General features: G+C 35.8%; 1 protein-coding gene across 1 annotated transcript; it reads left to right on the top strand.

The window, feature by feature from the left end:
- Positions 1 to 2,517: 2,517 nt before the first annotated feature.
- Positions 2,518 to 26,172, top strand: LOC132546904 (RYamide receptor-like). Its single transcript, XM_060210631.1, has 2 exons — positions 2,518 to 3,309; positions 25,759 to 26,172. The coding sequence occupies exons 1-2, from the start codon at positions 2,518 to 2,520 to the stop codon at positions 26,170 to 26,172; spliced, it is 1,206 nt and encodes a 401-aa protein (XP_060066614.1).
- The last annotated feature ends 596 nt before the right edge of the window (positions 26,173 to 26,768 follow it).

The raw sequence follows: 26,768 nt of genomic DNA, 5'->3' as shown, positions 1-26,768 counted from the left end.
CGACGTGGTCTATATCCGACCACCAGAATACCCGACATGGTATATATCCGACCACAAGTATACCCGACGTGGTCTATATCCGACCACAAGTATACCCGATGTGGTCTATATCCGACCACTACTACACCCGACGTGGTATATACCCGACCACCAGTATACCTGGCATGGGATATCCGACCACCAGTATACCCGACGTGGTATATATCCGACCACAAGTATACCCGACATGGTATATATCCGACCACCAGTATACCCGACGTGGTCTATATCCGACCACCAGTATACCCGACGTGGTCTATATCCGACCACTACTACACCCGACGTGGTATATACCCGACCACCAGTATTCCTGGCGTGATCTATATCCGACCACCCGTATACCTGGCATGGTATATCCGACCACCAGTATACCCGATGTGGTCTATATCCGACCATCAGTATACCTAACGTGGTATATATCCGACCACTACTACACCCGACGTGGTATATACCCGACCTCCAGTATTCCTTGCGTGCAATATATCGGACCACCCGTATAACCGGCGTGGTATATCCGACCACCAGTATACCCGACGTGGTATATCCGACCACCAGTATACCAGACGTGGTATATCCGACCACCAGTATACCCGGTGAGGTCTATATCCTATCACCAGTATACCCGACGTGGTATATCTCCTACCACCAGTGTACCTGGTGTGGTATATATCTGACCACAAGTATACCCGACGTGGTATATATCCGACCACCAGTATACCCGACGTGGTATATATCCTATCACCAGTATACCCGACGTGGTATATATCCAACCACCAGTATACCAGACGTGGTCTATATCCGACCACCAGTATACTCGACGTGATCTATATCCGACCACCAGTATACCTGGCGTGGTATATATCCGACCACAAGTATACCTGACGTGGTCTATATCCGACCACCAGTATTACCGGCGTGGTCTATATCCGACCACCAGTATACCTTGCGTGGTATATATCCGACCACAAGTATACCCGACAACTTTGTGCAAAACGTTGATTTACTTACTAAGTGTTAGTAATCCTATTCTTCAACTGAACTAGCACACTTACAATACAAAGCCTTTCTCTAGATGAAACAAGTGTATCATCCTGATAATGAGTTATTAAATGTTAATCATTAATTACATTGAGTGTGGTACACGGAACATATTCTACTGTTTGTATTTGTTGTTTCAGCGCTTTAAGATAGTTACAATGAACATATGATGTTACAAGGTACATTGTATGATGATGTTCGTGTTTAATATTACGATGTGCTACATTGAACTACAACCAATTATATAAAAAAAAAATCTAGGCAAAGATGCAGATCTGATTTGATTTCAAACTTCGGTACTTTCATTGCTCAAAGTCAATGATAGTTCTTACAAACTTGTACTGTGTGATGTCCTAATCATTAGTGAATATACATTCACGGACCTTTACCTTTTTCCCATATATTAAAAGTACACCAGTATTGTACCATCAAGGAGCTTGACACTCTTTCATTAAGCAGTCAGGGGGATAAGTTGTATTCTCTATCTAATTAAATCAAAATTGTGTACTTTTTAGGAAAGCTTGTGTTTAAGATAAGTTGAGGTCAAGATAGTTGATTAAAGACCAGAGGGTATTCCTTGTCAATAACGCTTAACCATAGGAGCCTAGACAAGCTGACTATAGCCATGATATGAATCTTTAAATCGTTTGAAGTAAAAATGTTTTATTTTGTAATATAAAATATAACTAGGTTGGGTTTTTATCGAATGAGGAGTTTAATACCCAGATCTTATTCTATGGTAGTACTGCCATTGACTTGAAACAAAGATAAAAACCACTGACAGAATTAACAGAAGACATCATTACGATCCTTGCTCTTATTAAAAAATTTGAAATACGATCGCTATTCACCGGAGCAATTAAGCCATCAGATGGCGTTGGATATAAAAGACCCAGCCTAACCAGCATCCTGGCCATCCTGACGCGGCAGGCCGTTACAGCAGACGACGGAGAGGCGGGTAGACCATACCAGTACCAGATCGCCGCTGGAAGTCCACAATTACATACGGACTGCATTGTGCGGCCTCTCATCTTGGCCTAATTGTCTTTTTAATGTTGTGCATGTGTCGAGATTTTCCTAATTGCCGCTTGATTTTATATTTATTCACGAATGCTATAAATATGTGTGATACGTTAGCGAACCTTGTATCATTACGTATCTCAACTGGGAGGCGGTTCGTAGATATAAAACTTCATTACAGAGTATATATAAGATGTGTTTTCTTTAAAACACTTTCCATACGTCATGCTCACATGTGTTTGATAATTTATTGAAGAGTTTTCGGCTTTTGGTGTTATTTGTTGTATTCGATGATATCTCTGATGATATTTGTTGTTTGTTTACAGTTCTGAATGTCTGCCGCTTCCTGTAATGTCTGAACAAGGCCTTTAACATCCACCTGGAAGGAAACATTTATTTTGTTACGCCTTAACCACAACTATGGATACAGAAACCGGAATAGAGACCCCCACAGAACAGGGTTATTATGTGACGATCAATCCCCCTCTTTTAAACGCCAGTGATTCAACGGATGGAGGTAGTACTATTGGTCATACTCCATTAAAAGTTCCGATCTATCTCCAGGCTATCCTCATCACCATGTATTCGGCAATTATAATTCTATCGGTGGGAGGAAACTTAACTGTGTGTTTTATAGTGTTTCGGGCAAGGCGCATGCGCACTGTGATGAATTTTTTTATTGTAAGTCTTGCTATGAGTGATCTGTTGATGGCCATTTTGTGCATCCCCTTTACGTTTGTTGCCAATCTCGTTTTGAATTATTGGCCTTTTGGTGACCTGTTGTGTCCCATTGTCACATTCCTCCAATCCGTGACAGTTTTCCTCAGCTCTTTTACTCTTGTCGCTATAAGTATGGATCGCTATATCGCTATCATTTACCCACTTCGACAAAAAATGTCCAAAAAACAAGCGTTTATCGTAATCGCTTTGATTTGGTGTGTAGCTTTCCTAATACCCATACCAACAGCCCTGTTTTCTTGGACACACAAATATGTCAATGTATCAACAGCCCCGAAATTCTGTCAAGAAATGTTTGCGAATCCCGAAGATAAACGTTTGTACGGAACAATGATCATGTTACTTCAGTACTTCATACCCCTGCTTATACTGATGTTTACGTATGGCCGGATCAGTACTGTCATGTGGATAGACAGAACGCCAGGGGAGGCCATGACAACACGTGACCAACGGATGACCGAATCCAAGAGGAAGGTGAGTAGTTCAGTGTGCTGTTATCACCTAATGCTTTTTATTACATCCGTCCATAATCCAAAGGATTTTCTCCGCTTTAGATACTAAGAACATTATCAAATTATACCCATTATATACTTCTAACAGTTCCTAAACATCTCAACTAAGAGTCAGTTAAGCTTCAAATATTTGACATCAGTTCTGTTTTGTATTTTCATTAAATGAGCTGTGATGAATATATCGTAATGCTGGTGCTATTTCCTGATATTATTGCTTTCTAGAAGCATTTTTAAGTTGATATTTAATTAAGAAAAGAACCCTTAATTTTGCCTCGGGAGTAACACTGGCCTTGAAATTACCCCTTTTAATTGATTACGTTGTTTACTACCTGGTCCTAATGCGAACATTTTTGTTACGTAATTGCAAGAAATATTATGCAATAAATAATAGCGTTAACACGGAGGCCAAACAAAGACACTTTGTTCACGGTCATTTTTCACAGCAGTGTAGGATCACTTCGAAAACACCAAGAAAATTCCAAGATGTACGACTTTGCCTTGACTTATAGGTAGGAGTTTGATAGTTAAACTAATTTCAGCAGAATTTATGAAATACGCCAGTTTTCACAGAATGTATCAAATTCAACTATTTTGAAAAAAAAAAACAACATGAAATGCTTCCATCTTCGTAGATTGAATGTGATATATAATTCCTGTATGATAACAAGAAGAACGTATGTTTGTATCATTGAACAAAGTTACCTACACTTATCAACTGTTACGTGGCATATTCCGACAAATATTGACACAAAACCATTCATTTCCCTATACCATAGCCAGGAATGGATAGGAAGGCTGAAGATCTTTCAAGTTTGATTGATAAAGGATTTTTGTAATTTGGTTTCTTGATTCAGTGTTTAATTGAATTGTATAATAATGTTAACCGTGGTAGAATTGTTTCATAATAGAGATTTATATATATTGGAACTGGACTTAATGATAATGGATTCCACTAAAGAACAATTCTTCAAACTTTAGATGAACAAAACGCAGAATATATTTGATTGTTCCTAGAGATTCCCAAACATTCTACCAAGATTCCCAAACATTCCACCATGTTCGTTTCCGAAGAGCCATGACTATGTCAAGCAATATGAGTTTGTACGACAGCACTTAAGGTTCGGGAACAGTTTTAATCAGACCTCAGGATTATTCCCCGTATTTGACACGTCTGCTAAAAAAATGTCTTGGTAATCGTTATTATTGCGCAGCTGTTATCCAAATTAATAACTGAAATGATACTGAAATGATCTACATAGCTGTTACAAAAGTTATGAAAATGTTAAATATACTTAAAGACTAATATTCAACATATTAAGCCAATAATTATTTATTTGAAATCTCCTATCCTGATATTAACTGCGAGACATCTGTTTCTCCCCGTGTGGCTATTAAAGTCACCTTCCAGACAAACTAGTACAGTTTTTGAAAGACAAGAGTAAATCTTTTGGGGTTTTCCTTTCAATCATCTTTCAAACAAGCTATGTTTTCAGTATGTGTGCCTTACCTTCCCGGCTGCCAGTTAGAAATAAAACGGAATGTACAGTTCGCTACAGACAACCCGTGGCTATGTGACTAAACTATAGTATGGCGTCTCACATCAGCTTAATTACCGACACTAAAACCGCTTTAAGATTTCATATTTGATATGCTTCTCCACATCAACGTCATGATCGGGGTCGTTGAGAACGTTACCGTGTGTTAGAGCCCTCCGAACAGATTGTGTTTTATCTTGTTAACATAATACCGGAAGAAATTATTCTAGAAACTTGTATATTCAATGATACGTATTCATTATGTGTTGTTTTCTCCTGGATGAAATGATGCTCAATATTTGAGTCATGTCTAAAATCCCCCTTTCACGTTCCAAACATCTACTAAATGGAGATTGCTAAGATTTTTACTTCCGTTTCCAACATGAAGAGCGTTCTTTTACAGAGTTGAATTACCTATTAGCTGTCTCGCCATCGGTTAACAGGCTTTATGCTTCCGTCAGATTACACTTACAATGTTAAAACAACCATTTTAAACATCCATTACGTCATTTATCTTTCTACCTGAATAAATAATTACACCCGTCCAAGCAAATGGTGCCAGGACAACATTTGTCAGCGATAACCGTCCAATTATTGAGAACATTATTGCTTACATAGGACTGTAGTAATTCCAGCTGAATATATGAACCATAACCTTTTTATGTATTGGATTCCAATATTCAAACCATTGATAGAATAATTATACAATCTATTAAACGAATAATAGGAGGTTTCAACCAGAACTCACAAACAAAACTAATCATTAAAACGAGTGTACTGTGTGTGCAGAGGAATTTTCAGCATGGTTACCTCAGGATCGGTGCAATGAGGCCAAGATCAAATGCTTTGATTCCTCAACCAACGACAACTTACATGAAAATGACAAAACATATCAAAATAATGTTAGTATCACAGGCAACACCTTGGACAATATCAAAGCCGTTAGACGTATTAACAAACACTGAACACGTCAAACTTCTCATTGCAGAACGAAATATGTTTAAAAAATCATGCTGATGAACTTAAACCTCCACTAATAATCGTCACCAACCCACCTTACTCATAAATCTTAGCTGGGAGATGAAAATGCAGTTGGTTTGGGACGAGAAAATCAGTTCACATACTAAACAGCTTAGATGTAAGTTGTCTCAGAAAAGTAAGGAAAGATCGCTGTAAGGGGCTGAAAGAGATAAGAAGGAAGTGCTTTAACTTTAAACTCTTGACAGCACATTTGATCGACTTGTGCCTTATTTAGGCTTAACATCGAAAATACGGAAATTTGCAACATACTTTTCACCTCGTCTGTATGAGACCTTATCGAATTAACCGATTTCATCCACAATTTCTTCTCCTGCATTTGTACAAAAATTTGTTCTGATATCGAAACTGCAATCTTGTTCGGTATTTGTGATAAGAAAACTCTTGTAAGTTGACACTTCAGCGTCCTTGAAATAACGTAATTTTACCCGTCAAATAATGTTTGCAGGAACGATGATTCAAGATGGAACAAAAAATCAGTATTTCTTCGAATTGCATATCCTTTTAGCATGCAATATCAGACTCCGAATTAACAGGACAAAGAACGGTAGAATTAACATGTCAAATCAAGGAATCCAACAGAACAGAGGCAGCTCCATTCCCTTATCAGCAACTACAACTGAAGAATGGTATGGTTGTATTTCGCCACAGTAAAATATGAAGTGTTTAAATGTTTCATTGGTAATCATCCAAACCTAATTCTCTCAGCAAGAGGGAAATAGGTTTTTTTACCGACGGGTAACGTTATTACATGCCTTTGTCCGTTAATGAAATCACATGCCTGCCATTAATATCTTTTCCTGACATTAGAAATATTCTGGATACGAGGAGACTTTTCCTTTTTTACTTACAAAAACATGTCGAATGCATAAAAATACATAATTTTGTCGATATTCATACTTTGACAAAGATGCACCTATTGACCGATTTTATTTCAACTAAAAAGTGTAATTAGTATTTACCTTAAAAATGCTTGTGGTACCTTCCATGTAAATCTAACGATATAATGCATGGGTAACTATCATTGTTGGCTAAACGATATGGATGTCATTGTATTTACATTTTGTTGGTAAATCTCGAACTATTGCCTAACCGTTTCGTAAATAACCTCGTAGGTTTCCAGTGCCCTCTGTTTAGCAGTACGGGAAATATTTATTATTTTAAGCATAAACGTCTGTCACTACCAGTGGTGCTGGCTTTGTCGGGCGTCATTGCAGGGATATTTGACAAATCATTTACTTCTCGTGTGGGTTTCGTTTCCGCTTCGTAAACTTAATTGCTCATTTGAGCCAGTTCAAAGAAGTGTGTGCCAACTAATCAAAGCCCCACCAGACAATGAGTGCTATATTCACCAATAGATGACTATCCCATGTCAACATGGTCAGCAAGGTACAGTTGACTTGATCTTGATGACTCTGTCATTATACATGTTCATCTAACCAGTGGACCTATCGAAACAGGCTATGTTATCAGGAAAATAGAAAACCTGTTTTAAGAATTTGTTTGGAAAGAATATCTTTAACACATTGGTGATAAAATCACAGTAGTAATAATTGTATTACCCATAGCGAAAAGTTAAATAGCATTCGATGATTATTACACCTATAAACATTGGTTATCACGTGGTTTGGACATTTGTTCATAATTGGTGGCCATGGTAAAATCGATTTTAGTGAAACGAGAACCCCCATAATGACCGATACCGTAGGACTAGGAAATTATAGCACCGACTGCAATGCATAGGCAACATTATCTTTATTGTATGTCAACAATGGAGATTTCTCTACAAATTTTATGATAAACAATTTCAAAAATGATGACAATATCTGGACCAGATACAATCTAATGCCGACAAGAACATAATTTCGCAACCTGAAAGGTAAATTTCAAGTGAGTATCTTTATCAATAGACCCGTTGCCAGTAATACACTAAATGTTATTATGAAGTCCAGTTTAGAAAATTGGAATAGTGATATGCTTAGAATCTTGACGATGCTTTATGTAATCGTATTTCATTGTATTTTAGAATTCATGTACGAAACAAAAAATATATCTTGATAAATCCCATATCAAATATACGTGGTTTGCTGCTATTTATAAATTGTTATTGTGTACAAGAAGAATGTTTGCATTTTCCTGCTATTTACAATTATAATTTTTACATTCAGCGGAGATTTCAGTGTGGTATCATTAGTATAAACGGTAATAGATATGTAGAATATATATATATATACTATATACCCATTAGTGTTTTATTGAACTACGTCATTGTGATTTCCAACTTTCGGTTGTATAATACTTGAACTCTTTATATTTTTTACGGGAAAAAAATCCGGACCACTCACACTATCAGTTATCACAAAGACAAAGTCTATCCCAAATGGGTTTGAAATGTGATAATGTTAGTGCTACAAAATATTCCTAGACATTTTCTGCACTCAAGCACAGTTGTCTAATCTTGTGAATGTCTGGAAAGAGACTGTGTCGCGTGTGTGACCGCTAAGTGTTACGTGTTCAGTGTTAAGTCAAGACCAGAAGTAAAGAGAATATGAATGAGGCTAGTTGTTATAGCATAATGACAGGTTATGACTTATGTAAACAGTTGGCTGTATTTTTATGTATTTTCAAAGAAAGACAAACTATTGTTATTTAAAAACAATATGTCCTTTTTATTGTACCCGCGCTAGTAATAAGTTTAAACAATACTCTCCTAGTCACATCCGATAGCTGTTAAATTATAGATCAGACACAAACGTGGACAGGATGTTGATCATCCCAAAGCGCGTCGTGTCAAGGTAATAATCTATCGGCCCTTGATTTGTTTTCAACCTTGCAGAAGAAGACGCCATTATCATCACCGTTCTACTTCTTGTTGTAACTTAAATGTTATGTTTTATTAGAGAGATAATGGAGATACACAAGTCAGAGGGGTTCCGGTTCGACCTCTTAAGAAAACATGTTGTTCCTCATAAACAAGCCTGAGGGTATCGAAATGATTTGTGCCTCGTGATATCGTTCCGAGCACTTACGTTGGTTTCTGGTTTTCATTATAACAGGAACAAATTAGTTGCACGTAAAAAGTTGACAAGTTGAATGAGTATATTGCTGACAATTGGGACGTGTTTGAGTCTTCGGCTCTTAAGTAATCATATTTATCATGGCAGTGTTACAAAATGTCAGACAATTTGTAAGTACCGTTTGATCTCTTCAAAATGTCAACTGAGATGGTTCTTTTTCATTATTTTCCAATGATAATTATTCTAAATTATTCACTGTAATGAGCAACCCAATATGATGTACAGTTAGTATGATAATAAGAAGTGACATTTCCGATAACAAAACTAACGACAACACTTGTGCATTGAAAATCGCGTGAATTGATGGTAGGACTAGGAGCATCACATTCGAATGTTATGGCGTTGATGGAGCACTGTTATTTGTCAGTAGAAGTAAATGGCACATCAGACACCACTGTAAGAATATGCATCAATATATTTCTTTATTAGTATAAGAAAAATATTTATATAAGACGAAGGTGTTTTTTTCTGTGGTAGTTGGTTTTCACTACATATGTCTCAACTAAGTACATTAGCTATATTTGCCTTTACTACTTTATTTATTGTAGCTGTGAACTCTAAATGTAAACTTTACGTATAACCTGTCTGAAGGAGTATACAATTCATCCATGACGGATGATATGGTCCTTTGCAGGATTATATTTTCCATTGTAAAGCTACCAACCGTCAATGAAGGAAATTTCCTACTTAGGATTATATGTGAAGCGTCAGGCTTTTCTCGTAGTAATACGTGCATGAATTTCGTCTACAGCATCAACATTTACAAAGACATGCTGGGCATGAATCACTCTCCATAGATTGAAATATCGCTTTTCTTCGATAGTACTCATTTCAATGCTTTCCATGATTATCAGGTTAACGTGAAGAAAGACGTTTTATTGTAGCAACCACTGGCAAAATCGTGTGTATTATTGAACACTACGATGCTAATTCTGATTCTGAACAACCGAAGGTTTAAGCTGTGATAACAACTCACAGAGAAATAAGATAGCAGACACTACTACATCGATTTGTTTTCTTATCATACTTCAAGACCCTTTAACGGTTAATCATTTCCTCAAAAATCTTCTATAGGGTAGAGCTTTAACTGGTAATCTGGGCTCCCTTAACGATAATCCATCTCCACCAAATGTCTACCATTCTACTATAGGGTAGAGCTGTAACCGATACTCTGCGGTCCCTTAACGATAATCCATCTCCGCCAAATGTCTACCATTCTACTATAGGGTAGAGCTGTAACCGATACTCTGCGGTCCCTTAATCATAATTCATCTGCAGACAAAGACTACTATTGGGTAGAGCTTTAACTGGTAATCTGGGGTCCCTTAACGGTAATTTTTTCAACAAATGTCTACCATTCTGCTATAGGGCAGAGCTGTAACCGATAATCTACAGTCTACAGCAATTTATCTGCGGACAAGGTATAGTACAGGGTGGAGCAATAACTGATACTCTACAGTCTACAGCAATTTATCTGTGGACAAGGTATAGTACAGGGTGGAGCAATAACTGATACTCTACAGTCTACAGCAATTTATCTGCGGACAAGGTATAGTACAGGGTGGAGCAATAACTGATACTCTGAGGTCCCAAGTTTACCGTTGTATGTAAATATAATATGGAATTAACATTTTTTTCATGTATGATATCTTGAAATAATATATTTTGATGTTTTGAAAGGTTCGACTTTAGAGATTAACAACGTTACATGCCTCAGAATAAAGTGAATAGGAAATAATCGTTTCACATTTTTTGTTTCTAACAGACATTCTTTGTTTCAATGTTATTTTGATGAAAAGATCCCCTTTCGTTGAAGCTTAATTGGATTCTACCGGGATAAAAAAGCAAGGAATAATGTTGAAATTCTAGAATTTCCATGAAAATGAAAATTTTTGAAAATAAAGGATATCTTTTTAATGACTTTCTGATTTGATTGTGATTCGAAAAAGGTTGCTGTTACCGTTTTTTTTTTTTTTTTTTTCCTTTCTTTTTAAAAACATTTTCTATGAAGATCAAGTTAAGAACTGAAATATTTATAGTAGCTTTTTAGACATATTTTATGAGATTCACCCAGTCAGGATTTGGGTTTTGTGTAATTTGTAATTAAAATTCAGGTAAAATTTCGATGATATTCGCCGAAGGCTCTATACGAATATAATATGTATTATAATAGAAGTACTTTAGCAATGGAAAAAGTGTGAAAATAGTTGATGCTATAAATAGATTTATGACTTTAACTATTCAGCCACAATATATAGTCCATGAGCAAAAACAAATCGACAAAACGTCATTTAAGCGTCCCCTTCTAACGTCCAGTTAAAATTATAGATCACGAAGTGTATGAAAGCGCAAAAGTCGAACACGTTACGTTTCGATTTTTTTAATGGAACGAAATCCTATTTTCGTTGACGCATATCTTTCATACATTCTTTATATCATATTATACATACAAGTTACCACCTTGGTTCTCTTGAATGATTGTCACATACCTAGAGAAAATCTATATATGTACTATATGTACTTAATGACCGTTTGGCAGATTTGTACCTGTACATCGCATGCTGAAGAATACAGTTTCCACGGAATGGCCAGTCAGAAGGATTACTGTATAGCTCCTTGTTTATTACTATGAACTTAAGTTACCACGAGTAAAATATTTTTAAAACTGAACAGGTATGGAATATCTTTTAAGTAATGATAATGTTACCATCCCCGTAGGAGATTTGTTGGGCATCAATCATGCTTCCAATCCCTGCGAGTGTCTTGAGAGTCATTTGTCACGTGACTGTTCCCTAAAAACGACTTGTAAAGCAATGTTAAATATGCAGAGCCTATTCCCAGAAGATGACTCGTTAAGGACCGATAAGGTAACAGTTCCATTTTCGGTGTAGGGCCTGTAAAACATTGAGGCTATCGTTTTCTACGAGTATAACGTATTGTCGCACATCTTGTTGCTGATCTGCTAGAAAGTAATAATGTTTCCTTTTAATAGACGTGGATCCTGCTACCGTTCTCTGAAAAATTACTTAGACGTAACTGTCGAGTTTCTTTTTATTTTTGGTGGTCTGCTAGACAAAGATAATACTAATGAGTAAATGAACAATAAGAAAATTTTCTGGTCATTATTCTTTTTTGAAATCGTTCTCTGTGTATGAACAACTTAGGTACCAAAAATATGATGATTGACATGGAAAGTTCCGTATGTCTAAAATGGATTGGCAGGACGAATCAATAAGACTTCGGCATGTAGTAATACGATAAAGACTTGATGACTTTGTACAGAATTCTGAATCTCCAGACTTTCGATATTTGTTACGACGTCTGGGTAAACCAAATTCTATTCTATATCATTTGAACATGTTACACGAGTTTTTGTCTTATCACGAAACAATGCTTACGGCACTATAACCAAGGAATAACGTTCAACAATTTTCCATAAAGTCAATAACCCAACCGACGTCATGAACTCTAGTGAGGTCCCATGAAAACTATGTTTGCAAGTTCCAAACCATATAAGAATGAAGGACACAATATATCGTTTTGCACCAGCCGCTTGCCACGATCTTTCGCCATGCGATCAATGAATTCGATTTCCCTATTGTATTTTTTTCCAATTTAACATAACAAAGTCCCTTCTTCCCTACATTTGGCGATTGCATGTCGCTTTTGCTTCGATATTCAATAGCTTCTTCCTGGCATCAAGATTCCTTGGAAGAAGATGGCAACTGACGAATAAACTTATAACACAGAATTTCGAAAGATGCAAGTTAATAAGGAGTATTGGAAAGATTTTTAGTTACCCCAATCATTTAATTTGGAAATATCCTCTTCCCAGTATGAAGTTGTGTAATGTCTGTTAGTATTATTGGTAGTTCAATCGTTATTGGCTTTGTTTTCGTTTTGGGACGTGACATCGCTTGCTTGGATGGATTAAAATTTACCTGGAGAAGTCTGCGATGAAACAGAAGAGGCCTAACCCACCGAAAGATCTTATCCTTCCTGTACATTTTCTTGGATGTCGAGTTTTCTTTTAAATTAAACTTTTGTGTTGTTCAAACGAAAAGATCGAGACAACAGAAGAATTGCAATTATCAAGCACTATTTATAATTTCCAGTTATTGACAATTATTCCCGTCATGATCAGAATGATCAAAAGCAGCCATTGATACGGTGATTCTTGTAAATATGAACTGTTCAAAGTATGTACAAATGAAGACGAAAACAACCTAAAAACACCTACCAGTGCAGTAATCAGCCGGAACTATCATTAGATCTAACCGTAGTCTTGATACACAGAGCAATCAGCCATAAATAGTCCTCACATTGCCCTAAACTATACCCTCAATCGTCACTGTAGTTATCATAGAAAATAATTCTAAACCAATTCGTACTCCTCACTTAAACATACACACGTCACTGCAGAAAGGACCTATAAACATCCAACCCCTAACCTAAACCCTTAGTTCAACTCACAAAGACAAACATCACTGTTAAAATCAGTCAAAAATAATTGTTACCCCTGCTATACTCCCTTCTTAATAAATACATGAAGACACCTTATTGCTGGGAAATCCAACTGAAAATAACAGGAATTAAAACTCACTACGTCTGTGCATAACAAATCACCATCATTATAATTAATAAAAAAAGGTCTAGGACTGGATAGGGTATACACAGTAGTGACAACCTTCAAAAATGTTGAAACATATCAATGTTTATTGGGAAATATCTTATCCTTTTGCGACATGACATTGGGCATGATTTATGCTCGGACTATGACAGGTGGTTCCGTTGTTACATAACTTGTTCTCAATTGGGAACTTGATAGTTAGAGTTTACATGGAGGTTGCTTTCGATGAAGCACAGGACGCATTTCCTTCGGAACACGTGGTCTTATCATTGTTATACTGTCTATGGAAATTTCCCCTTTCCTTTTGTTCATATTTTGCCCTAGTTTCACCGAATTGGAGATTGTAATATGATTCTGTTGATATGTTTGTGTTTTCTGGAGCTTTTGAAAATTTTTGTATGAACACTGGGAAGAATTTCAAGAAATTGGTTGTTTATATCTGATATATTGATGCTGGTTTCAAACAGATGTTGTTTTTATGATAATATTAGTATCATACTGATATATAAGCTGTTTAGTAATAAGTTGTAGTCAAGTGATCTATGGAATCAATGTTTATACGAATCAATAGGAAAGGTCCGAGACTTAATGTCCATTCAGTAAAAACGGATAATTGGAGGAAATACCCAGGATTTGAAAACCAATTACTACTCGCTCACATAACCAGGTTAGTGCACTACAATACTGTTATCCCATTCCGACCAATGCTTTCAGTTAGGTTTTTCTGGTTCATGCCCTCAGATATGTCTATGTATCACATTCATTCACAATTTATATTCATTGCATGGACCAAAATATAAACCAGATGGTTAGAGAGATTCACCTTCCAGTTGACCGCTCTGTGTCACCCAACATGGACATTTCGATACAAATTAATAACACACGATGCAAATAATAGCTACAGTGAATGGTACTCAGTGTGTCCGTCGTTTGGTCAATCTTTGTACTTTCATACTTGGATTATATCAATTCGATGTTGCTGACAAGAATAAGTGATTCATCAAATCTTATTACCTACGATGTGTAGATTATTCTCAACGCCATCACATTGGCTAATATAAGTCTCCAGCAACTAATCCTGTTATGACCAATATATTGCCAATATAGTGGCACCATCATTGTACTGCTCAATGGAAGATCACATTCTGTTGTTGAGTTCGTGTCTCTTTTTATGGTTATTTACTTACAGTGTCGTGTTGTCTGTCTCAGTAATAAAAAATATCGCTCCGTAACAAACCAAAAATAAAAAGTCTATCTAGCATCAATAAGTTCCCTCAATTACGGAACTTTGGATTGGTCAATCTGTTACAAACACGTCTACTGGCTGTCATTAGTAACAGAACTGTGCATTCGTCAGAATTTAAAAACAGAAATGTACATAAGAGTCTTTTGTAGCAGAAAGGTATATTGTCAGTTTGTTGCATTGGTGAGATGGTTGTAACGGATCTGTGCATTCGCCATTCTTTTGTAAAGAAAGTGGATTTTCCTGTCTGTCACTAAAGTGCATTGCTCAGTTGGTTGTAAAGGAACAACTTTGTCCAGCTTGAACGCGAAGCTCCCACTTCCTCTGTGTCGATATTCGCTGTCAGAACATCCAATATATAAATATGTAATAACAATATTGATTATCGAAAGCCATTGCACCATGGTGGCTTATTAATTGGATATGTCATAAAGAAACACAAAGACGTAAATCCGCAGGCCCTGTATTACGGGCCATGACCTGCGACAACTAATCGTTGAGGTCGAGATGGAATTGTCGCTAGTAGCTATGTTTGTTCTGTCATTTGGTGCCATTTATCTGAAGTTCAAGGGGCGGTCAGAACAGTGAACTAACGTTGTGTTTTTAAATGTCATTATCTTTTTTATATTGTATCAATGTTTCGCTGTAGACAAACATAATTACATAGTAATTACATGCTGTGATAGAACAGCAGTAAACATGTTTTATATGTAGATCTATATGAATCTGACAGTAAAAGAGGCTTGACCGATTATTTCTACATTCTTCATAGCGATCCATCATATTTTAAAACCCACCCTATATGTATTTCTTACATTTGTACAAAACGCAGCACCATTTTCGTGAATGGTCTAGTTTTTCCTGATTTTTGCTCATTGGGGCATATAGACCCGTCGGTAGAGCGTTCTAATGTGTTTGGTTCGACGCTCTCTATATTACTCCTTAGTTCTACCGTTAGGCACGACACATTATTTCAGTTGCTCTGAGTGACATGCAAGAGGCTACTACAGAGGAACCCGGCATCAAAGTGACCCTGGTTGTTAACGATGCAATTAACCCAGAAATATATACCAAACAAACTAAATTAAAAGTTATTTTTTACATTTCAAATATGAATGGACTGCCTCTAGCACCAAGGATTATTTGGCACTTTCCTCGAATTTTTGAAATTCTCCTTTTTTTTACATCAAGGGAATGCATTCCACTGCGGTTACAGTTAGTCATTAGCTACATTAATGTATATAGGATGCAATGTGTAAAGATAAAGAATCACTTGCACTGAGTAGTCTCCGACTTACATATAGCCAAACGGATACGCGATCATGCCAGCATACTCAGTTTAGAAAATAATTGATATTAGTTGTAACTAAGGTAACCTTATGTACCGTGTCATCAATAGCACACTATACCATGTGACGTCACTTTTGTCTCTTGATAACGGGAATTCCTCGAATCTGCATTACTACGTTTTTGATGCTATATGTAGCGACCGGAATATCCTGGAGGTGGAGTAAATCAGGGGAATCAATATTTTACTTGCATTAATAAAGAGTCTTGTAAATGACTATAATCTATCACATATTTAAGGAGTAAACCTACATTAATGTTGAAAGTCAGTTCATTTCTATGGAGTCGCGTGTCGTCCAGGAATATTCAAATCTACTAGCAATATACATAGAGGTACCAAAACGTGTGATTGTACCAAGTGGTATTTCTTTCACCTGCGAGAGTTATTATTTTCAAAACTTAAAAAAAGAAGAGTTTCGCCGAATCATTTTGTACTTTTGGAAAATAACTAGTGAAAGTGAAGGAAACAACTAAGAGTTTGTATGATCTCTTTTTTCAACAATAAAAATACTGTTTCAACATGTGTTCTCTTTACGTCATATGTCAGGGCGCGTAATCGTATGCACTTTAAGTGAAATGCTGCTGATGAATATGCAATTAATTATTTCCTTAATTCATGGAGATAATTTAACCAAGTAAAATTAGATATATTAGTGTATACCTTCAAAGCAGAAGAAAGGATCAAAATCCGAATAAAAATAAAATTATAGCACAACAGTTGTGAATTATTTGCTGCGCGTTCTAATTACCTGGAGTGCGTGAATTAGCCAATCAAAACACGCCTAAGTACTATACTACGTGTAGTATTACTTGAAAGCTCAAAACGATGAATAGATACCCTGGGATTGAACAACTTCCACCTATTTGTGGTAGAAAACCTTTTTAATGTGCATAGACAGTCCAACGTCGTTGATAAGTGTTGTTACCTTTGTCACCATACAAACAACTCTTTATTTGTCATGAAATATTTACTGATAAAAAACATAAAACATCGTTCATAGACACTAAAGACAACACAATTATCTAGATTCTACCTTCATTACAACTAAGATATTACAAATGAGATAAAACACAAATAACACGATATATTACGGCAACTGATTCTAGATCGCGTTACATAGATTTAAACATCAAAGTCAGCATTTACAATTTCACATCAAGCTTTTGCTGATTGCTTCGATTTACACATAAAATTCTTCATCACATGGCTGATTTTAGATCATGATTTGAATTTCAATACAAAATTCACAACGGGTTTTTAAGGATTATCTCCGACAGAAAGTTGTTAAATTCCATTGTATACATTTCCATTATGACACGTTTCGTGCCCTAAACAGGAGGCAAAGTATAAAATACAAATGTGTTCATCTTCTTCAAACGAGCTGCTTAATGTATTGTTCGTGTCCTTGTGAAATATCAAATGTTCAGATAGAATATCATTTACATGGTTCGAAGCAAGGCCGATACTTCCTGTCTAAATTTCAGCGCAGACATAAACGATTTCTGATGTAAATTTGATGAAAGTTTGCAACATATCAAATCTGAAGTGATGTGGTTGATCTTGTTTGAGGCACTGAGGATAAATTCTATCTAGACACTTGGACAATCCTGGACTTCGACCTCAATAATAGATATTGTCAAATGATATCAACATTGTCCTGTGGCGAAGACAATTGGCATCTTCATCTTATTATTCAAATGTCGAAATCGAATTAACACCAAGTGCCCCGCCAGCCTTGAAGCTAGTAGTGTTAATGTGACAACTACACATCTGAACATCCGATATTTATCAAGTCATGACATCGTCTTTGAAACGTAGATAGGTTTTGAATATTTATATGTATCGGCAATAATATAATAGGAATTGTCCATTGTTTTGCTTGCCTATTAGCGTTCCTTATATTGAACCAGCTTCTAAATCTGAAGTGTTGTCTTATATATATATATAACCTTTTTGTGAACACAGAGTTAAGAATACCGCGTAGTGATGTTTGGTCATATTATGTACATGGGAAATATCACGTGGCCTTGTTTGAAGGCTACGCAAAAGTATGGATATTGGCGAATTATCATTTAATTTCAAACCGAGGTAAAGAAGACAAATCATTAGCAAGAAATTAATTACAAGGGTGCTTTTGAGAAAAATACAAAGGAAAAACAATATACACAGAAGGGTGATTATCATCTGCACCATCGTCGATACCTGCTATAAAATCTAAGTCAACGTTAAGTTATTTGAGTGCACGAAATTATGAACACCTAGATGCGACTGGCCAACAACGTACCAAGTGTATGTTACTGTGGTATTAATAACTTTTAGCAATCAAGCTACATCAGCGTTATCAGGGCATGTTAAAGTCGTTGTACATAAATAGACTGTGCTCATAAGTAGGCTTGTATAGCCAATCTGACTATCCACAAAATTGTTTTAATCTTATCCAATAAGCTACTACTTCTGTCGTTCTATCAATCATCTATCACTGGGCATCAAATTATCTGTAGGTCAAGGTACTGTTTATCCAAACAGTGACCTCCCCAAACCAATGCAAACATCGCCTATGTTCCCTGTCCATTTGGACTATTTCACTGGGAGGTCAGCCCATCCTCTATAACTGATTGGAAAACACGCTACGTAAATATTTTGTATTACAATACGCAAAGCAATCGTTCGGTGATTCCCGTCAACTTGCCAGGTTTACTTACTCAGACAATAGGTCAAGGTCACCTGGATGTATTATATTGGTAAGGTCAGAGTGATAGTGTATCAATGTGGTGGTTACTAAGGAAATGACATTGTGTGTTTTCACTGTTACTCACGAATCAGGCTGTGAATTTATAGCATTTTTCGTACAAATTCTGAACGCATTCAAAACATTCTAAGATCTGTTAATCATTTATATGTGTGTCTATTTGAAATGGCTTAATATCGAACATAGTTACCTGATGGTTTTACCAAACAGCGCGATGTAAGATCGTTCAATTAGATAAAGGATGTAATAGATCACAATAAATGTGAGATACTCTCTAAACTAAGCTACTTATTTTCGACATTTTCACAAGATTGCTGTATTACAAACATTAGAGATGTGTATTACAATTCCACCTGTCATTTCATTCCATTTCGAGTAGACAACGACCGCTCATTACTGCCGAGACAGACGCCTTCCACAAACCATACTCTACTCCATGATCATTATGTCAATATAACGACTGTTGTGATTCTTACATCAATTGGCCCAGGTATTCTTAAGAAACACATTATTGTCATTGGTATAGAATTACAAAAGTTGTGTAAATGTTTGGGACATTTAAGTTAAAGGATCTGGCACCAGGGTCTCGTTTTATCTTAAATGAATTAAAACACTTTTTGCCTTTTCAGGTTATCTGACTCGAATAGGCAGATTGACCTTTAACCTTCGTATTTCGTCTGTAGTCTTCCACCATGCGATAGTTTTTGGTACATTTTAAACTTCTTTCCAAGTTCTACCTGTTGAATGAGCTGAAGCTTGCAAGAAATGACTCTGATATGGTCCTAACCAAATGTTGTTATTCTTCGCATCATTCCAAAATCAGATATAATGACGTCATGGCCGCCATCTCTTGTATATTTTCAATTTTAGTTACCACTTGTGCAGTTCAACTGAAAGTTCGAGGGAATGCGGAGAAACTGAAATAAGGAGTATTTTTTGCCTTTACTACTAAAATGCTCTGAACTGATTCAATCCTATTATCACGTGTCCTACTGTTACCGCTGTTATATCGTATATAAATCTTGTTAGATGACTGTTAACGTCCAGAGGCCTCTTGTTTTCTGAATGCTAATTCTCCGGAGCAGGTTAAAGGGGAAATTGTATGACAAAGTTAAAGGTATATTTAAAATAGGTTAACGTAAGTAAGTATAGAAGGATACGTTTTTTCCGTGTAGATATTGAAGTCTGTGGAGACTTTATTATTAACTTCTCCATGACTTGTCAAGTCTGTGTGAGTATCATGTCATTTGTTTTGTCACCATCAAAAATTAAAATATCAAAATATCATGTCCTTTGATGTTATAACTAATGATTTTTGACATCACAGATAAAAATGAAACTAACAAATAATACAACGGTACACACATAAAGGTACAATGCGTTATAACGACTAGAACACGGCAAAACGTCTGAAGACAGAACACGTGGGGACATTTGTCATCAGCAGAAGTCCTACAAACTGTCAACGACCGAGCATCAGTGGCTATCATAGGCATGAAACCCATTAAGTGTGTTTCCTTATCAGTGTTGGTTGGAGTTAAGAGAATATGTCCGCTGATTGACAAGTTATGACGTCACATATATTGAATACGTGCCACAATGCCGATTGATGCTGGACTAAGTGTCAACTTTGATATCGCCCATAATCATGTGCTCGCCAGCGCGTGCGGGTGACTTGATTGGCTGCTATTTATAAGAAAACAAATGCGGGACAGGCTTATATCTCACACCAGTGACGGTTAATTAAGGACGGTATGTGACTGATGGTAATTCAAACAATACAAGTAGTTTGTCGTCTCATGCCATCCTTCAGGAGTTTTTTTTTATGTTTTCATATTTCCATCGGTTGCACACTTTGATTTAACCAAACAAAACAAGAAAATACTTAGAAAAATAGAATATAGATTTACATGTCGTGATAATTCATTTCTATTACTTTTTAAATGCATAAAAAAACGTATGTACATAGCATATAGCACTGAATTATAAAAAAAAATGTTTTCTTCAAACTACCAAAAGGAAGATGTGATAGTCTTCATTCACCAAACATCTGTAAAATATAGGAAAAAGACACATTGTCAAGAAAACGTATTCGCCCTGATATTTGGAATATGATTTTTTCAATGAAATCGCCCTGATATTTAGAGTACAATGTTTACATGAACTCGCTCTGATTTTTCATGTCGGATATTTCCATATATATTTGTAATATTCTGAGACCCTTTATATGGAAGCCGAAACATCCGTCATCGAAACTAACTTCTGGTCTGTTTGAGCTGTTTGAGGTTCGTACTAAATCACATATTTGTTAGTACAGTAAATAGATGGTGATATAGAAACACGAACAAAACTGTGCCATTGGGACGACTCGTCCGTGTAGAATTGCAGTTACATGTAGGAGACGAAAGTAAACAAATTCAGAAAGAAAATTCAAATTGACTGAAAATACGTGTATGAAAATATAGAAATATGCGGATTTCTATATATATATATATATATAATTCTGTACAAGGTACATTCCTCTATCATCATAAATTACATTGGCGCAGAAAATAGAGGCTCGCGTTATGGAAGTTAAACCATCAGAGGCTCCTCCTGGTGTTGTAATGTTTTGCATGCAAGTTTGAACATTCTTTAAAATATTTGAAGTGCAAACGCAATATAAAAGAATCAAAGTAATGGAAACTAGAATGCATTTGTCTCGCAATGACACTGTCGAGCATTAATATCTACATTGGAAACAAGGAGATACCGACATGGTAACAAATCCTTAGTTCAAACAAAGGCAAAATATGAACAAAGAATTATTTACACGGAGACGCTTTAAAACTAATTCCGATTCAGCAATAATAAGACCAGGTGTTCTGGAAGGGTAAGTATCTTCTTCTTAATCGACAACACAAGTCATGCATATCTTGATCAATATACTACTAGTAAAACTATCAAAGTCTGTTAACTAGGACGATCCAGGAATTAATCAAACGCATATCAGCACATACTTGCAAAAAATTCTGCAACTGAATTTTTATATTTCAAATTTAGCCGTAAAAACATTATATTGTTATAGTAGTCTATTTTGCATTGGCAGAGTCATGCGCGCCAATCAGTTGATCCATGCCATTCGATTAAAAAAAGGGGCAGCCATTTTTGTTGTTGTGCAAAGGAAATCGAAAATGATGAAATGTTCTCGAAATCGGAAGGAAAATGTTTAAAATATCTATGTATGAAAACACCAGGTTAACAATGCTTAATGACATTTTTTACTCCATCATGTCTTAACCACCCACTAAATTGCAATGAAATTTCCTCATCATTTACGATTTAATTACTATACTGACAGATATAAAGCACGTGTTGTAAATTTACCAAAGTAATTGAGCAATGCCACTCTAGATGCAGGTACTCTAGAATTTTGAATTTGGTATGTTTGCTGCACCCAAGAATGTCTGACTAAACGGTTAAAGCGATATATACTTAGACATTGGTAACTGTTGATCAATAAAATGAACATCTGTATGTTTAATCCATCAAGTGTCATCGTAGACAACCACCCGGAAACATTTTATATGACGTTGGTGTGGTACTTTGTACAGAAACTACATTTTTATGACATCGGTGCGAATCTGTGTCAGTCTCGCAGGATTTTAACTTGTGTAGAGTATTTCATCATCTTTTCAGGCCGCAAAATGTTTGACGTGTAAAAATGTATATTATGGTTGACTGGCGACTTCTTCATCTCATGGTTCACACAATTAATTCATAATGGCGTGATTATTGATATTTTCAAAGGTGAATCAGTTTGAGGAGAGGAACGTCTTCGAAGCATCGTACTCAACCTCAGAGATAATGCTAAACAATATACCCCATTTGTGTAATTATTCGATATAACTTGACGGTAAAGACATAAGGATATATATAAAGATTCATGAACCACACCCACAGAAAACCAACAAGAGAATACCAATATGTCAACATGGTCATAATCCAAACTCAAATTCAATAAAACTAGGGCAAAATACGAACAAAAGAATAATGTACAAGGCGAATCTTGAAATAATAAAACGAGAATAAGACCAGGTGTTCTGCTTCATCGATGACACCCGTCCTGTAATCTTTGGTCAATCCAAGTATGTAATGTCATGTGCTCGAATGAGAACATGGTATATAACCAACAGGCAAACTAACAAACATCAAAGACGTCCAAATTGATATCGCACAAAGAAATAGAATATTTCTCAAAGAGATCATTGTGACAAGCGTAATACCGTAATTTCCATCAACCTGCATCTTTTGAAACCCTATGTTAATGGAGACAGGTCCTTAAATGTCGAATCAACTGCGACATATAAACACCATAGGTTTGGGATGCAGGGATATTGCTATCCAGAAATGGAATATTTCCGGTAGGGAAATTGAAATCATTACGTTTATCATATAGTTTGGTTGAAAGCTGCGCATGTTGGTTTCATTGAAGGAGAAGATCGAGTTAAGCAGCTGGTGTACAGGAAACTGGCGTATCCTTGATTTCCAGTTCTGATGGATTTATACGATGGACGTGGTCTATAATTATTTTGTTATTGAACTGTATCTGAACATAAAATTAAACTACTTTGAAGGGTCTTTGTAACCTGTTTAAATAAGGACTTCAATGAATTTAGCCTTATCGCGATTACTATAAGGAATCATTCGACGTACTGCAGTTTAACATTGATATCGATTAATCGGAACGTTTAAAATGTCACTCCAATTATTTTCTGGGTTTTTCTTTCAATTCAGTGGATAACAAACGGGGATAAGATTCTGTTGGTTTTCCATTGACTTTATGTACAATTTGTGTGCGACAGTATAAGACTATAAAACCGGTAGTAACTATTCTTTTACAAGTAGCTAAGCGTATGTCGTTCTGTATAACCGCCAAAGGTTAACCAGTCCGACTGTAATGTGACACCAGATACTTTTCCCACAATTTAATGTCATAATTCATAATATAATTTTCTTAGACTTTCACATCCATGACATAATGATACGTAATGTGGTGTTTATCACCACTGTTTAACTGCATCCTAAACTAACTTAATTTACGTAAATTTTATGACTTTCGAATTTTCCTGACTACATCACTTATGCATACTGTGAGTCGTTTTTTTTCGCAGAATAAGAAGTGGAAAATTTATTTTTGTCAGTGTAGACTGCAAACTCGTTCAAGGTTTCATAGAATGGTTCTGATATCACAAAACTTGGCATATTTTCACTGTTAATGTTATCATTACATCGCTGTTCTGTTGTTGTTTGTTTAGTGAACGGCAAAGATGCTTACATTATCCTTAACGACAAAAAACAGTTTGAGTCACCTTTGAAGTTGGCGACAATAATGTCCTTTTGGTTCTAGAAGTAAGAAATAAAAATTCGACCAATGCTATTTATAATACGTAAAAACTTTATGTATGTATATATATAATGAGATCGCGCAATGTTTTATTGCTTTTGTAATTTTTAAAACGAAATAGCATCTTTCCTTTAAATCAATGTCAAAATCCAATACAAGCCGTACCCACTCTGCCGTAGTGATGTATAATCACACCAGAGTCGAAGGAATATATATATAAGAAATTAACTGCTACACCATTATTCATTTGTTAACGGCCAATCAAAATGTCAGTGCCTTGAAGGCAACTCATTGTTAAATCCACCATTAGCACCATAACGAGATCATTTACTGATATACTTCATATTTAGTACAGACGTTGCTTTCCTATTCAGATAAAAATATTTAAATTAATGTTTTGCACTATTGGCCGCGGGGACCTCCAAATGGATCAGGCATTTTAATGATGTACCGTCGCCTTGCGTTTGTCAACAATTATTATTTAGAAGGGATACAATCGGTTTGATAAGTTATATACTTGTATTGCTTTTTACGTGTAAACATTTTTACATAATATCATGAGACATTGATAGAGTGATCAGGTTGTTTCTCTATCCGAGAGACAATATTGACACATGGCGTCTGAAAGAGCATGCTAGCAGTAGTCGAAAATCAGAAAACCAGCTTGACTTATCTTTAGATGGTTGTCAATTAAATCATTTCAAAATGAAAAAGGCAATAAGATGTATTGGCGTTTTATGTGATCGTTTGAAATTATTTTAAATATACCCATATGCTTAATATGGTAGGTGTTCAATACCAGATGGCAAAAAAAGTCAGTAAGAAAGTTGTCATTAAATATAATTTTTCGATTAATGGTTGTCAGCATAATACACTCCTTGCAATATTGATATGACAAACAATTACTTTGATTAAAAGTTTTTTTTTTTTTTTTTTTGTATAAATTTCTCATCTGACTCATCTGAATGATTTTCTCTGGTAAGGATTTTTTTCTCTAGTTTACACAAAACAAATGGAACACAACAACTTGTGATAATGTATATTTGTCACTGCACGCTAACGCATACAAAGCGTGGTGGGAATGCTTCTCGATATTGCAGTGTCCCTGCAGACATGGAATCTTTTATTTAATGGGCAGTTAAAGAACAAGATGATAAATCTGATGCAGAAATTGCTTTTGACGATGATACATATCTTTTATATACTTAAGTTTTATGTGAGTTTTTCTCTGACTGTGTCTATTTCAACCCTCAACATTGCGTGTTGTTAATCGCTACGTCTAGCACGTTTCGTCTTTTGCTGTTGTGACAAGCATAAAATCGTTTTCAAAAAAAGTATATCAAATATATTCTTTCAGACATTAACAATGGTTTTTACACGTTTTTTTCCTGTTCTGTCTTTTCAGATCATAAAGATGATGATTACAGTTGTGATTATTTACGCGATATGCTGGTTACCTCTTCACGCACTCAACATCGCTGGCGACGTGGACCCCAGTATATATGACATCAAGGGCATGAACTATATATGGATGACGTCACACTGGCTTGCAATGAGTAACTGTATGTATAATCCATTCATATATTGCTGGATGAATGCCAAATTTCGAAACGGATTTCTGAAAGTGTTAAACTGTTTTACCTGTGGGTTGGTAAGTGTTAATGACGAAATAGAAATGCAGCGAATGAGACGACAGGACACTTTAACTGTTACTACTTCCGTCTCTGTTAACGGTAGCTTGAGAAGGTTCAATTCGTCAAAACGGAAAGAGGCAGCGACCTATAACACAGATTACACAGCGATAGTGGAAAAGCGATGATGTCTTGAAAGGGTTATCGTGTTTTCTAATGTTATGTTTACGAAATTACCAAACTAATTAAAAATTGAAATGAAAAAGAATAAAAATAATCACTAAAATTGAAAATCTAGCAATCGTTATTGTTACGTTTTGGATCAGCACAAGTGTGGGATGAAAACAGGATATTTGTGATAAGTAGTTTATTGTTAGTGAATGGACGCATATCATCAATATTATTTAAAAAGATGAATGACATCTGTAAATGTGAAGATAAAAATCATATTTCAAAATCGTTTTGCACGTCCTTGTTAAGGTATTGCGAGTACAGGAAACATTATTTCTGTAACTGTAAAAATGTGGAACTCATTTGCACAAAGCATAACATTCATCATTTTATATATGTACTGTCCGCTATAGCTATATTTAACTGTATTATTTGGAAAATACGCAGAAACCACTCATCTTGCGTATAAATTCTTGTTAGATGGCCTATTTTGTATGGCAATATTTCTCACATGTCCGTGATGACTTCCGGCTTATTCTATTACGTAACTATGGAGATAACATATATACATGTTTGTATAATACCAAAATAGTGGGATTATGATACACGCACT

This window comes from Ylistrum balloti, unplaced genomic scaffold, assembly GCF_031769215.1.
Source record: "Ylistrum balloti isolate Yb309-2 unplaced genomic scaffold, AGI_CSIRO_Ybal_v1 Utg369920, whole genome shotgun sequence".
In the NCBI taxonomy this organism is placed as follows: domain Eukaryota; kingdom Metazoa; phylum Mollusca; class Bivalvia; order Pectinida; family Pectinidae; genus Ylistrum; species Ylistrum balloti.
The sequence above is the reverse complement of the archived record's forward strand: the minus strand, read 5'-3'. Positions and strand labels throughout refer to the sequence as shown.

Excerpts from the sequence above, each read along its gene's own strand:
- LOC132546904 (XM_060210631.1), top strand. The coding sequence starts at position 2,518 with ATGGATACAGAAACCGGAATAGAGACCCCCACAGAACAGGGTTATTAT. Across the intron at positions 3,310-25,758 it reads TGACCGAATCCAAGAGGAAG|ATCATAAAGATGATGATTAC; the intron begins GTGAGTAGTTCA and ends CTGTCTTTTCAG.